The sequence below is a fragment of the Trachymyrmex cornetzi genome, unplaced genomic scaffold (assembly GCF_001594075.2).
Source record: "Trachymyrmex cornetzi isolate Tcor2-1 unplaced genomic scaffold, Tcor1.1 scaffold206, whole genome shotgun sequence".
NCBI lineage: Eukaryota > Metazoa > Arthropoda > Insecta > Hymenoptera > Formicidae > Trachymyrmex > Trachymyrmex cornetzi.
Genome location: NW_017296702.1, coordinates 17706 through 33953, shown reverse-complemented (window position 1 = coordinate 33953; position 16248 = coordinate 17706). Strand labels below are relative to the sequence as shown.

Below are 16248 nucleotides of genomic sequence, written 5' to 3'. Positions count from 1 at the left end.
GAAAGGGAAAAGCTTGCAGTTTATTACGCCGCAAAAAAATTGAGAATATCCTTCTTACTTTCCGAGTTATAAGCCATTATATGAAAAGTGGTGCGATTTCGGCAACCTTACCCTATGTATTATAATAAAAGGACTTTTAAACACAGAACATTGAACCGAAAAGATATACAAGGTGTCACAAAAAAGGGCACTGAATTATCTCAGATAAATGATGTTTTCGGGAAAAATTTTTCATACAAAAGTTGTAGAATACCAAGTAACCCATTATGGCAGGCATAATAAAAAACAGGGCCTATGTGGTTTAACCTTGAACGATCTTGGAAATGTCACATCAAGGTTATCTTGAGTTTTTTAAACGGGACCCCTATTTTTTATTACAAATTCTTACAGCTGACATCGAATCGAGACCTTTTTAAAACAGATATAATTAAGTTCCGCTTGACCAAAAACTATTCAAGATATGCACCGGTAAAATTTAAGTACCGTCGGACATTATTATATCCAAGATGCACTATGCGGAAGAGATTGCACGATTGGATTTGCAATATCAAATTAATATCATCACATAATAGGTGACTTGGTATCCTACTTTTGTATGATATATATATATATATATATATATATATATTTACGTAAGTATATTTTATATATTCTTCTAAAATCTTTAAAGAGAAGTAACTGTATGTTGAACACTTGAAACGAGCACGCTGTTTATTAGACACGAATATCCTCTCTTGGAATTCGAATTCAATTATATCCATTATTATTAGATATGTATATACAACACGTGTGTTTGTATCATAATATCGTAACGTATAAATGTTACAAGCGAATATATATTTAGGAATATACTTAACTTATTGTCTGATTGTTAACAGGGAAAGTACAAATCGAGATTTCTAATACATATTGATATACTTCGATTGCACAGTTTCTTAACGGTGTACATTTATGTAACAAAATATCTCGATTCATTTCAACAACTGCATTGGACACGAAAATTGATAACTTTTACATTTTGCTACACTATGTATGCACGCTTTAAGCTTCATAAAAATACGATACGACATAACTTTTCAACAAGGATACGACATAACATTTCAAAAGGCATATATAGTATATATATGTCGCACCAAATATTTCTAATAAACTATTGCCAAGAAACTGATTTTGAATTCTTATTCATTTTTTTTCGCTCGAAATGCAATCATCATTATATATAGTAAGATAAATGCTAAAATAATTAAATATTCTTTAACTCTTAACTGTGTTGTAACGCGAGAATATTTACTATCGTGTAATACTACGGAGTCAGGAAAGTAATAAGTATATAGAGAAAATAAATGAAAAAATGTATTTCAGTCATCAAATCATCAGTCTAACATTAACATGTAAGTTTTTGAAATAATAAATTTTATTAGAAAATCTATAAATTTTTTTTAACTGTAAATTAGTATATTATATAAAATGATAATGAAATAACATAAAATAATAATATAATAATTTTTATAAGAATAAAGGTAGGATGACATAAACAATAATAGATTCAAGATCGAATAAAATTAGTGACTCGATTCCAATAAACCCAAATAAATCTAGAACTTATATTTGGACTACTATTTTTTATCTTATTTATAATCGTCTGTTGGTTAATAATAGAAATTGAAAAAATGATGAAAGTAAAAAATTTACAAAAAGGTAATCTCTTAAAATAAAAATTTCATTATGGCAGTTAAGAATTAAAGGTAACCATATTATAATTGTTATAATTGTCTATTCTAAAAAATACTAATACTTTCTAACTATTCTGGACCTACTTGAAAAACAAAAATCGGTAGTAAAAATGTAATCTTCAATATGTTCGATTTTTTTTAAATAAAATTTCAAGTAGCAATCTAATTACTAATTTAATAAATTTCAAATTTAATTATTATTGTTTGAAAACTTTCCTTTCCATGAACATATGTATAATTCATATTTGAGAAACACATATCATCGTAGCACTTTAATAATATCTTTCTAATTATTAATTATAATTGATAATTAACTATGATCAACTAATTCACTAACAATAAGGATAACACCTCTTGTCTTTTCATCAAAAAACACATATTTACTACCGATTTATCAATATTTCTGATGCAGTCTGTAGATTTCTTAACATTTTAACTAAAAGATATCTTTAGAGTTATAAATATTTTTTTGCTAACAATGATTAAAAATGTGCAAATACCCGAAATTTCATTGATATATTATGTGATACGGAATACGATATTTAATTAACAATACATCACATCTCATAATAAACGATTAAATAACTTATCTTTCAAACTTGATGCGCGCGCGCGAATGCTATATTTATGATTTTTTTATATTAGTATTTACTCAACCGTAACACATTTTGCATTCGTTTTATTACATAAATAGAATTTTCCATAAAGAAAAGAAAAAAGATTTTAAATTAATTTAACAAATAAAACAATCGTATTTCTTGACTTTCCACACTATGTAAAAAGCGCGGAATGTTGTCTCTCTCCTTGATAATTTTTATATATTTTGTCATTTTTCGCTCAATAAACAGATCAAGTATAAAAAATTTTTTAATTGCACGGCTTTACTTTAAACAAAATAAAATGTATGTTATGTAATAAAGATGGCGTGTTTATTTATACATATATTAAAACACGCTTGATTGCCATTATTATCATTCTATCTTCTGTTTATTCGATAGAATTATATAAAATATGATCGGCTGAAAAATATGCATAAATATATTTTATTTAAAGCTAAGAAAAAGTCTTGGCTGTGTGTGTGAAAAGATATTGAAACTTATAGTGGATATATTTTTCGCTGTATCATTAACCCTAATCGGTATTTGTGGATTCAATAGACCCGAACATTTTCAACTACATTGTGAAAAATTGTATATGACAAATGTCTTTCACAATCTTAAATAAGTTTACATAATCTTATTTTTCGGATGTTGACCTTTATAAAATGAAAAAAAAATTGTTTAATTACGTTAACTTTAAGTAAAGATATACTAATTTTAAATACACTGGACCCCAAATACCAGTTAAGGAAATAATTTTAAATACTAATTAAGATTGAAATAGCATAATAAATTTAACAATTGGAAATATATCTGCACATCAAAATATTCATGTTTTTTTCACTTTTTTTATAATTTTTGAAGCTCAAATAGGCAGCTTCAGACAATACAGCCAATGTGCACTAACTTTACGCACATTCACTAAATATTGGCCTACATTCATATCACATATGGATAATTATGTCATATGTATATGTGTAATATTTGCTAATGTTGAAGTACATTGGCCATGTCATATGAAGCCATCTTAATGATACGGAGATTGCATTAATGAAAATAAGGAATGATAAAATAGTCGTGTGTAGGAATGTAGACTTACGAAGAAACACGCGTATCGTTTTAAAAAATATTATCCCAATCCGTGATCTTCAAAGAATCCCTGGGGAGTTTCCTCCTGCAACACACATACAAAAGCACAAGTTTATTAATATCGTATTCGGAATGTCTTATAATAATATGAACAGGGATCAATTACTTTGACGCTGCACTTTATAAATACATTACGAAAAATAGAATGAAAATATATACATACAAATATATATATATATATATATATAAACGTACACGTACCTACTTCATAATAAAAATCCTTTCTTGATGCAGCTTCAAATGGTGAACTGAACCCTTTTCATATAACTGAGTAACTTTTACTTTGGATACACAAAGCACATGTTCATATATTGCCTTAATTGAAATCTTAAGCGCTAATAAAAATTGCTTGTTTTACATGCAATCGAATTGTAAAGATTCCATTCTCCAGATGGGATCATAGTAAATGCGATTCAGCTCAATATGCTCACACTGCACGATGGCTTATGATAAAAAATATCCAGCTAACATATTGTTTCGTTACGAATCTATTATATTGTTTATTAAGAAATTAATAATTTACTAATAAATTATCAGTAAAAACTTGAGATGTGTCACTTTTACCTGAGACTAACGTAAATTATATAATGTAGATTAAAAGGTATTATGCGCGCTAATTTTCAATTACAATATAAAGATTTTGTACGATATATTTATTGCTAGTACACTTAATGTATAATAACACTAAGAGAATTGACGATGTTTATATAATATATAATATGCATATGTACATATATAATATATAAAGAGTATAAAGAGATATATGGTGTTTCCAATTATTCATATAATTAAGATAGGTTCCTCTTTTTTTAAGTAAATATATAGATGCGTAAGAATATACGTTTTATGCAATAGTCACATTAATACTGACGCTCTTCAGTAATACATATACATTTTCATAAAAATAACTTACAAATACAGACAATTTTATTGCCATAGTTGAATATTAAAGTACGTAGAGGAAGGTAACTATATATATCACTTACTCGTTAATAGGTTAAAGTTTAAAAATCGTAATTCAGCCTTTGGTTAGTAACATAATAATTTGTTCTATGTGCAAGAGTAATTTTTCTCGATATAAAAATATATTAACATACACAGAGAATGCTCCAGGCATCGTGTACTTTCTCTCAACTATGATTACTAAAAACTGATATTAAAAAAGACAGAGAAAGAATATTTTCGTATTTATTTTGTTTGTTCCAATTTCGAATCATAAACTAATAATCGATTTTTCGTGAATAATTTTCAAATTTTTATACTCTTCGAATATATAAGAAAATATTATATTTTCTTTAATTTAATAAACAAATGATGCTTTTTAACAAAATTTTAAATGTCTATCATATTTTCGATTAAAAAATTTTTTAAATAAGAAAAAAATATTTTTTATTAATTTATCTTAGATTAAGTTTTCGTTGGAGAAAGAAAATGCACGATGTCTTAAACGTTTCGTATATGACTAGTAAGTTGACTTGAGAATCTATATGTATATTTATATAGTAGAGTCGTAATGGCATCATGCAGCGGGTAAGCCTTTTCTTGTTTTTTGGTCGATCGTGTTGGTCGATACTCTGTCCATGAAGCTCATGCAAACAATAGGGTACCTATAAAAGCCCTATCTCCCGCAGAGCACCTTCCACAGCTTCGTCCTTCCACAACAAACAAAGAAAAACTAACTAGTCTTCGCTAAACTTCTACTTTGTCCCTATTTACGATAGACTTAACACACATGATATCACACTAACATATCATCAACATTTAAAAAATATTATACCAAATCGCTACTAAAAAGTTCCATAGTATTCTTTTTAAACCACATCAAAATTATTTTACAATATTTTTCCAAACTTCAAGAGTGTTATTATAAACGTAAAATATTATAATAAAAAAAATATTCTGTTAATAACAAATCCATTGTCATTTTCGTGTTTTGTTTAGAAAAAATTATATATACGAAATAATTTTTCTCAACAAGCACAATGAATCGCTAGTTATCAATTAAACTCATCCAATTACAATAACTTTAAATTTTATAACCTTTACTTGTAACATTTTTCTTAGGAATCAATATTTTGAAAAATACTTTAATTAATGTCACATTTCAAATGCCTTATCCTATGTAAAGTAGGTAATAATGTTATTAAAACTCCGTAAAATTCTTTGGAATTTTCCATGAAAAGTAAAACTAAATAATACATTACTTAGAAAACAAAATATATGAGACAAATGTTGCAAAATATAAATACAATTGTTGAAAAATATTTATTAAAGATTTTGAAGGCATACATATACACATATCCACATGTTATTTATAAACGGCAACATATACGTAATAATACACTTCTCATTTATACTAGTTCTAGTGTTGCTTTACTATCATAATCTATGAAATAACTGATTAATCTATATCTGAATACGAAGTTTATAATATATTAATATGGCAATAATATCGTTAACATTTTTTTACCTTTATCAAAAATAATACAAGTGCATTGGTGCCATGCTTTCGTATAAACATGTAATTATATGGCAGTTAATAGCAATTTGCGGATTAGCTCGCTTGATTTAACTGCTCGGTTTCTGATGATAGCCATCATGCCCAGCAATCTTTCTCTTTACCTCACATTTTTCATATTTTTCATGCTTTCTGCATCCACATCTCTACCATACACAATGACTATCGTCGGCACCTGAGCAAGCTGGTCTCAAGCAAATCCGCAATATAATCATTAGTAACGTTCTTTGTTCTCGATTTAAGAATATTTCCTCATTCTGTTAACATCACGTGCACCTGATTTATTATAGTCAATGTATACATAAATTAACTCGCGATACGATGAAATATCATGCATTATTTTATGGGATTTCTATAGCAACTTTTATTTTTTATCCCATCTACATAAAGTATGTTACAAAGACGAATATAAAATGATTATATGTTGTGTTCAGATTATGCCTGATTTTTTAAATAAATATTTATATATAATATTTGTAAAAATATAATATTCATAAATATAGTACTTTTATTTAACTAATATTTCCTAATTGTGTTTATTATTCAAATTTAAGTTTTACATTTTAAAAAACTAATAATGCTTTTTATTGTAATTCATCAATAAAAATATTTTTTTAAATATAAGACGAAAGAATATCTTAGTAATGTCAATCAAATTTTTGAAATATTAATAATATTAAAGCTCGAATCTCGAATATATGTATACATATACATATACATTTCTAAACTAACGCCCACTAATTATACAGTGCTATTTAATAAAAAACTGAGTCGAAAAGTTCTCTACCATTTTGCAATTTTTGCAATATTTTTTTTAGTTACTCAATGAGCAAAATGTCTAAAATCCGACGTGTAAGACAACCATAAGGTATCTCTTTAAGAGTTTTTTAAGAAACATTTTCAAAATATTTTTAAAAACACTGAAAGATATCTTAAAATTGTCTTATACATCGATTTTATCTGTTTATTCGGCAATGTTTAGAAATTAATATCTCGTCTATTACAAAAATTGCAAAATGGTACAGGACTTTTCAACTCAGTTTTCTATTAGGAATAGCACTGTATGATTAGTGGGCGTTATTTCAGAAACACCCTGTATATACACGCGCGCGCGCGCGCGCGCGCGCGTGTGTGTGTGTGTGCGCGTGCGTGTGTGAGCGCGCGTACATTTGTAGAGCAATATAATTTATAAACTTAGAAAAAATTAATTCTTTCTTTAATTTATTTCTTATTTATTTCATTTACTTATTTAAGTATATTGAGTTATGCTTTATATTTTTTCTAAATTAGACAAATTTATGTATGTAAAATATTATATTTATCATGTCTATTTTTCATAAACTAATATCTTATTCAAACAAGCTAATAATAGACTAGAATGAACAATGATACTTATGGCCGGTATTTATAGTTCGTTCTTATTTCAAGACTATTTTAAGTAATGTCTTGAAGCTCCTGAGTAGTCAGCATGCGATTCAAAATTAATCGGCGGCCTGGCGAAATGTGGCGAAATCGGTAGCCACACACAAGCATGAGCCCATATACATGTGCTCTCGGCGCGCCGAAAGCGAGCACATGTACATAGGCTCGTGCTTGTGTGTGTGTGCGTACATGCGCGCGCGCGTGTTACAGCCAATGCTGCCAGCCCTCTCATTTTAATGGTAGATTTACCGTTTTGGTTTACCAACCTACTGCCTACTGTTTCAGCTAGGTTATCTACCATCTTTTTTTATTTTATTTTGCTTATATAATATCCTATGTTACTGCTCATTTTACTCAAAGATTAGTATCTTTGATTGACAAAAGAATTTGATCCAAAATTTCAGCAACAATGGTGAAGAATTTTGGGTTTCAGTACTGAAAAAAAATATAATGATAATACGCCAAAGTTTGGAAAAGTCAGAACATTTGCTATTCAATTACTTTCTCTCCCTCACTCCTCCGTTAACGTCGAAAGATTATTTTCTCAAATTAATCTAATAAAAACCGATGTAAGAAATTCGATTTCATCTGCTACTCTTTCTGGATTCATACATACAAAAGAATACTTAAACGGTAAAAGTTGCTATACCATGTCTATGTTAGAAGAGCTATTTAAACTGCATTCTAACAATATGTATAAGAAAAATAAAGATTATGAAATGTTAACTGATTCTAAGACTAGTCAAATTAGTGAGACTGAAGATTAAAGGAAAAACAAAATAACGTTATAATTTTCTACTCAATGATGTTACTGTTATGCATAAGGCATATTACATAAATTATATTGCAGTTTCATTGTTGAGTGGAAAATTGTAACATTAATGTTATTCTTTTTTGTGTTTAACTGGAAAACAATTTTATACAGATTAGAATCTCTTTTCTGTTACTTTTTATAAAATATTAAATAATTTGTAATACTCATTATCAATGAGAAATTTATAAATAAAGATTAAAGGAAAAAGTATGAGTACATTCTTTTTATTATAATTTTTACTTCATTTGCTACTGAGTTATTTTCGGTATGTATTACTTATAACTACAATATTTTTTTCTATTTTCTAACAGTTTTACGAAATTTCTTGAAAAAAAGACTACCGCTTTAAGGGCTCACATACGTTTCTCAGTTTCAAAAAACCGATTTTTTTTTGCTTATTTCAAAAGGTACATATCTTAGAAACATTTTAAGACCAAAACGAGTTCGATATTCGAATTATTGACGAAGTTACAGCTGCTTTAACGAAACTAGTCAGGTCGCTCCGCAGGTCAGAATTCTAACCGGTTACCGGTAGGGTGTATTGTCGTCGAAATATAGAACAGATTGCAGTCAGAAGAGGGTCATACTGCAGAGGAAGGCCAACTTTATGGTGCAGGCATCGCTAATTAAGCGTAAGTAAAAATTTTTTATTTTATCCTTGCAAAACTTTAAACGTGTTTTTCTCGAAATAGCATTTTTCAGAACGGTGGGCATGATAACTGCCTCACCGTTCGTCCGATTAACTTCATCTTTGGCATACGCATTCTAAATTAGATTCATTATCGCGTCACGAAAGCTTTTTTAATTAAATTTAACTATTTTCAAATAGCAATAAAAAATAGACAATATTTTTTGGTGAAAATTACGACTTTTCTTTCAAATTATGACCATTTCCGTAATTTTTTTTTTTTCTCAAATTCCTCTTGTCACACGAGAATTATGATTCTAAAAAATGATACAAAATTTTAAATTTTTGTTTCAGAAGAATTACGAGCTGAATCATGCCCACCGTTTGACTCAATAAAAAAAAACACGTTCTACGTCACTGGACGCAGCCACCATGTTTTTAATTATTTTTTAAATTTATTTATACGTTTTATGCTCTTTAAAAATCCACCTTAAAATAAAAAAAAAATTAAATCAATTAGCCCAATAGTTTTCTTACAATTTCTCATCACATTTTGACTACTTTTCAAGTTCGAGAAACGTATATGAGTCTTTAAAGGGATGCTAAACCGATTACCCAACTCGATCAAGATCGATAGTACAGTCTTTTTTAATTCCAAATTCGATAATAGTGGTGACATCTTTGATTCAGTTTTTACATTATATAATGTATATAATATATATCATTCTGTCTTACTCAAATGCATACATCTGTTCTTATCTAACATATGCCAGCACCATCTATCGCAAGACCGCGCAACTACTGCTACACGGAATTTCGGCTCTGTTGACAGTCCCAGTCTTCGCAAAGCACCTGTATACACATATTTTCTATTCGATGGAAATATTTCTTTTCTAGATTTTCAATCTTAGTTCTACAAATTCGGTATCATTCGTTTCAATAATGTGACCTCAGCTGCACGCTTATTTTCAAGATATGGACTCAACTCTTATATCAAGCAAATATATATCTGAGGTGACAGCTGTACGAGCCAAAAGTAAGTGAATTTTTAACGAATTTTAAACTTTTTTTCGATTTTCTCATGAAATCCAGTGCAGCTGAGGTCCTGTTTGTGCGTACTTTAATTTAAGTAATAATATTTTTGCAATCCGTACATCCAATACGGAGATTTTTCACCGAATGGAAATGTGGTAAAACAGGAGGCTTTAGCATCGCCTTAAGTTTCAAATCTACTGCTTTTTTGGCGTACCATCTACCGTTAATTTATGCTGCAAGTCATTTGTAAATAAAGACAATTTGGATAAATCTAAAGGACGAGATTACTTTAAAATATCTGTAAAAATGGACAGAAACTGTCTTTTTCTTCCCTAATAGTCAGTAAATGATCGTAAAAGGCAGGTAAAGTGAGCCTAATTTCAGGGAGAAACACACGGTTTGAACAGCTGTTGAAATTAATTAAATATACACTTTTATGTATTAAATTCCAGGATAACTATAGTTTCCAATTTTTCAACCACCTGGTAGCACTGGAGGTCGATTGTGGATTTTGAAAGAAGGTGAAAATTACAAAAGTGAGCAAAAGTTACTAGGGGGTCGATTCTGTAATTCAAGTGAGATCACTAACTTTTCGCACTTTCATTTCACGTGAATTTGTCCGCGTGATTCTGTAACAACGAAGTGAAAATACAAAATCACTAGAGTTGGCGGTGTTGGGAAAAACATGAAAATATGAAGTGAAACATAAGCCGCGATCCGATTCACGCTCACAGCCCTTAAAAATCATTTTATCCTTGTTGTTTGTCAAATGTTAAACGAAGGCAAACGATGCTCATGAGCGTTGTCAGCATGAATCAGATCACGGCCATAAAGTTCAATTTAGTCCTAATTTTTTTTCAATTCTAGAGTTGAAAACAGATGACGAATAAGTCGAACTTTGATTAAAAGTGGTTTAAAAGTAAACCATGAGTTGTGGAACTGGGCCTAAACGATTTTCTACCATTATTTACAAAGTCAATCCTGTTGAAAATGAACATCTCTAAGTATTCTTCGTGTTCTCTTATGTGATTCAAAAGCTTCTTCATCCTCTTCATCCAGTAATAAAATTGCTACCATGTATATTGCCATTTGATTTTATTTTTGTCTTTGGACTCTGCAAAATTATATATTTAACCTTAAAATTGTCAATTTAGTCGGTTCAATCGGCTGTGGTTCCTCTCTATTCGCTTTATTTCTTAGTCTTTCTTTCTCGGATCTCACCATTCGACAAAAAATTTCTTGCCAAACGAACTCCCGTGAGATTGTTCGCAATTGCACCATGGTGAACGTTAGGGAATCATGCGATGTGAGATGGCTCACATTTTCACCATGATAAAAGTTAGAGAATTGATACCAAGGTATTAACCAATTAAATTATGAATACTCTAGTGAATTTGTTCACTTTTGTAATTTTCATCTCATTTGGAAATATACAATCAACCCCCTAGTTACAGCGCCTCACCACAAAAAATGGCTGAACTTAAAGGCGTGGAAAAGTGACGTTTTGACGACGAAATTTTTGCTGCATGCCATTTCGTTATTATTTGCTTAATTATGAAAATGTGACGTGTCTCGTACTTATAAAAGTCTTAAAAAATGGGCAGAAACTATAGTTATCCTGGAATTTGATACGTAAAAGTATATTTCATTCATTTCAACAGTTGTTCAAACCGTGTGTTTCTGCCCAAAATTAGACTCACTTTACCTGCCTTTTACGACCATTTACTGACTGTTAAGGAAGAAAAAGACAGTTTCTGCCCATTTTTATGGGTATTTTAAAGTAATCTCGTCCTTTAGATTTATCCAAATTGTCTTTATTTACAAATGGCTTGCAGCATAAATTAACGTGTCATTTTTCGCTCCTGACGTCACGATTCGAACATGGCCGCCGCGACTACTCAGGAGCTTTAATATGCTAATGCAATTCTATGATTGTGATTTATGACGTTTTAAGACCACTTAAAACGGCATTAAATATAAGAGCCGACTGTGAATACCGCCCTATGTTATTTTTACTAAATCATTTAAATGGCATACATATTGAAAACAATATATGTTATTAATACATAGTTTAATTAATTGAACTACTCAAATGGTAGAATAAATGAAATAATAAAGAAAATTTCTCACTCAGTAGGTATTACAATTCCGAAATTTCGTATAATGCACACATTTTAAATAAAATTTAAATTATCGCTTTAATTATTGTTTTATGCATTTCCTTATCAATTTAGAACATATAACTTTGATTCATCAATTATTTTGCAATACTATACTTCATATAAGATGTACGATATTTTAAATACTCATCAGTATTTAAGCACAAAAATATATACAGAGTAATGTCATAGCACATAGGTTGAAAAAAATTTAGCATCATCTCTTTTAAATAAATAAAATCAACTGCAAACGTTTTGCATTGTATATATTTATTATGTAAAATCTTGAGTTCAATAATATCTTTTATCTTTCAGCAGGTATTAAAAATTTTTTTGTACTATTTCTTGTTTTAAATTACAGCTATCAAAATTACAATTATCAAAAAGTTAGATGGCCAACATTTCTTATGTATACATTTATAAGAAATAATACAAACTTCAAAAAATATCTTTTTCTGTCATATAAATTACGCAATAATAGTTATTAAGTAGTATTCACTATATAAATGCTGTTGCACATGTACTTAATGTTGTCAATAATTAAAATATTTACAATAAAGTAGTATACAAGATTATAGATAAACGAGAAGCGTATATAAGCATTTACATACGTAGAATTGTCTGGACTGTCTATAACAACATTCAATGTTTAACATTTAAACTTATCTTATAATTTTCTATCATCACTATATGACACTACAATGCAGACAATATGTTGGTCATGCTTTAAAAAAATAGGACAGTGGGAATATACAGAAAAGCTATATTTATAATAGAGATATTTACGACAAAGATAGATCTAAGACTTACTTTGAGTTATTAATTTTGAAAATATCTCCCAGTTCAAAGTAATATTTATAATATACAAATACAATATTTTTTTTATGAAATATTAAAAATTATCTAATTTTATATATTATATATATATATAAGACAGCACGTGTGAAATAACTTGTAAACTTAGTGCTCAATTGTGACTATACATCATAGTGTTCATACAAGCAATAAGACTTCTCATATATACATATGAAATATCAACGTAAATGCAAAAGCTAAATATCGTTCAATCACATTGTGCAACATCAAATATTACAACAACATAGAATTGTCAACAAAGAAGGAAGCTCATCTGTCTCTAAAGAGATATAGCATGTATATTATTATGATTATGCAAGAAGACAGACAATATTAAAGCTAGGAAATTCGAATTGCTTCATATAAAGAGGCAATTATTAATATCTTCAAATGCCTTCATGCATGTATTTTGTATGAATTCGTTTATGTATCTGTATAAATCTATTATTATTAGGTGTCAAATATTTAAAAAATAGACAATTGTCAAGATCGATTGTACGTCAAAAAGATTTGCTTCAATATTACATTTTTCACATGTATATTTCTATAAAAAAGAAATAGTAAATTTATGTTGTAAAAAGAATTAAACCGGGAAAATCGAGATAAAAGCAATTTGATTGTAATTTCACCTAGTTTAAATAGATTTTATACATACTTGACTTCTGCAATTTCATCATGATCGTTTAATCAAAACAACACATAACTGGCAAGAAAGGAGTATAGATCATTTTAACATATTAAATTAATTATGCATATATGCAAATATAACTTTCATTTGTACTTTCTATTTGTGGGTATAATTTTGCTAAATATATGGCTCCTTAAGAATGCATTAAGTGTAAACAGCTAGTAGAAAGATAAAACAATCTAAAAATATTTCTTTTACAGCAAAAAAATTGACTGTAAAAGAAAACTGTATGTGTACAACCTTTGTGTGCTATTAATAAGTTAAGACATGTTACAATTCAAGGGGTACATCCCCGTAACTAACCTCCTGTAATAGGTCCTGGGCAGCAATGGCTTTCAATACATTTTTTTTGCTAGTTTCTTGAATTTCTCCACCAACAAGCAATTCGTCTAAGATAAAATATGCCTTTTCGAAATTGAAAATTATATCCAACTCGCATACCTAATAATAGATTATAAATAATAAATTATAATATGTAATATTACAACAAATTACAAAGCTTAACAGAAATGTATTTTAAGTATATGATTTCCATAATATAATACTCACACTACCAAAATACTTATCCAATAATTCAACATATCGATGTATAATCTCCAATGTCAGTAATTCATTGTCGTTCTGCTCAATTGCACAGCAAAAGTATAAACTTGCGTATCTTTAAGTACAAATCAGAATTTTTACGATAAAAAACTTTCTACAAATCATAAAATATCACAGATTAAGGATAACTTTGACGAAATTTTGATGAATTAATGATTAATTTGGCAATAAAAATTAAAACAAAATTTTTAATTAATTCTTTGTTGATTCTAATGAGTTGATAATCTAATAAATTTCTAATCTAATTTTTTTTCCATATGCTAAGTAATAAATTAATAATTCTATTTATGTTAATTATTAATTATTGAGATAATTATTATCTTATTCAAGCAAATGAAATTGCTACACAATTAAAATTTCCAGCTACATAATTCTTTGTCCCTAGTCTAATATTTATTTCTATATATTGGACGACAAAGATTTATTATAATTCTACTTATGTTAATAAAATAATAAAAGTATTATAACTCTACAAATTAATTAAAGTTTGGTCAAAATTCAATTTAACTTACTTATCTAGTTTATCTAGTTGTATTTTTTTTTATTTAAAAAAAGATAGAGTAAATTAAACAAAGTTAATATTACATTGGTGGAACCAGGCTTTACGTTTATTTCTGTTATGCAGATTAACTTTAATCTTGGTTTAACTTATTTTTTATCTTCTTCTAGTTCTAAGAATTGATTCTACAAGGGGTTAGTGGTTCTAAATCTTATCGCTGAATCGATGAAATTAGCCTTTGGACAACCTCACCAATTCATCGATAAGACTCAGGATACGTTCCGAGTTATGTATGATGCACCATTTGTTCTTGTTGTTCAACAAGTAATAAAGATAAAATTATACATCATGCCCTTCATACCTGATTCGGAACGCAAGCGTAGAACTACTAATCCATTGTAGAATCAACTTAAAAAAAGAAATGGGGATGGCTTTAGATGTGATGCTGTCAGTGCCAGCATCGCAGCCAATACAGTGGCAAGATTCTAATCCAGCTAGCAATCCAGTAGGAAAACAAGCATCGTGTGCCGCAGGCTTAACTCAAGATTAAATTAATCACATTGGTAGAAATGCTCTTTAGCTTAGTATACATAAATCGTTGATGAACTATATACCTTTTGTAAACAACCTTAACGTCCTTCCATTCTAAGAAACTCGACATTTTCGGTTTTCGTGCGAGTATCGTGGTGATCAGTTCGCGCGTGATTTTCTTTTTCAACTTATCTGGATGCGCAACATACCACTTTTGTAGACGAAGCTTTCCTTGGCGACTGAACAGTAACATAAATTGCATCTGCAAAAAAAAAAGAAGGTAATGGTCAAGGATTACTTTCGAGTCACGTTCCTTATTATAAATTTGAGACATAATGTAAAGATTCACCATATTGTCACAATCCTGCTATCTCGCGTCTCGCACGATTCTTTATCTCTCACAACTAGTGACAACTGGCACAACGCGTAATAGACAACGACCAACCATGATAAAAATACAAGGGTATGCTCATCAATTGTCTAAAACTCGTTCAACTTGCGCATGTCCTTACCTACGTCATATTCGGGTACGCGTTGATTGGTCGGTTCTGATTCGGGTGCAATCGGTGGTTATCGGTCGTAATTTATCATGGCGTCCATGGCGTAGTGCACGTTGTCATCGGTAGAAGTTAATGTTAAAAATATTTTCACGATGACCTGCATAGTGAAAGGATGCGGCAATTATATGAAAAAAACAAAAAAAACTGAGGGAAGTAAAATTAAATATTTTACCTTTCCAAAACAATCTGAAATTGCTGAACAGTGGCGTAAGCCACTCGTTGTGACGTAAGCAAGGACAAAAATCTGATTGGTCATGCGCATGAGCATACCCTTGTCTTTTTATCATGCGCATGAGCATACCCTTGTCTTTTTATCATGCGACCAATGACACCTGCATAAATTGGCACGTATGTGCAATATATAGATGCATTCACATGCAAGCGTCAAGCGCATAGCATATATATAGTGTGTTCGAAAATAAGTTTGGTTACTACCTTTGACTATATACCTCTGG

General features: G+C 29.2%; 1 protein-coding gene across 2 annotated transcripts; it reads right to left on the bottom strand.

The window, feature by feature from the left end:
- Positions 1-3160: 3160 nt before the first annotated feature.
- On the bottom strand, positions 3161-15682 carry AP-1sigma (AP-1 complex subunit sigma-2). 2 transcript variants are annotated; one of them, XM_018505460.1, is made up of 5 exons: positions 15583-15682; positions 15317-15495; positions 14150-14258; positions 13904-14041; positions 3161-3506 (listed from the first exon to the last, which is right to left on the bottom strand). In XM_018505460.1, exons 1-5 carry the CDS (start codon positions 15583-15585, stop codon positions 3462-3464), a joined length of 474 nt encoding a protein of 157 aa, XP_018360962.1. In that variant the 5' UTR covers positions 15586-15682; the 3' UTR covers positions 3161-3461. The 2 variants fall into 2 exon arrangements, with proteins under 2 accessions (XP_018360962.1, XP_018360961.1); XM_018505459.1 differs by lacking the exon at positions 3161-3506 and adding an exon at positions 4903-5133.
- Positions 15683-16248: the final 566 nt, after the last annotated feature.

Bases quoted from the DNA above. Each gene is read 5' to 3' on its own strand.
- AP-1sigma (XM_018505460.1), bottom strand. The intron at 14,042-14,149 runs GTGAGTATTATA...ATCTATTATTAG, and splicing joins TGGATAAGTATTTTGGTAGT to GTATGCGAGTTGGATATAAT. The intron at 3,507-13,903 runs GTTAGTTACGGG...TGTGTGTTGCAG, and splicing joins CCCAGGACCTATTACAGGAG to GAGGAAACTCCCCAGGGATT.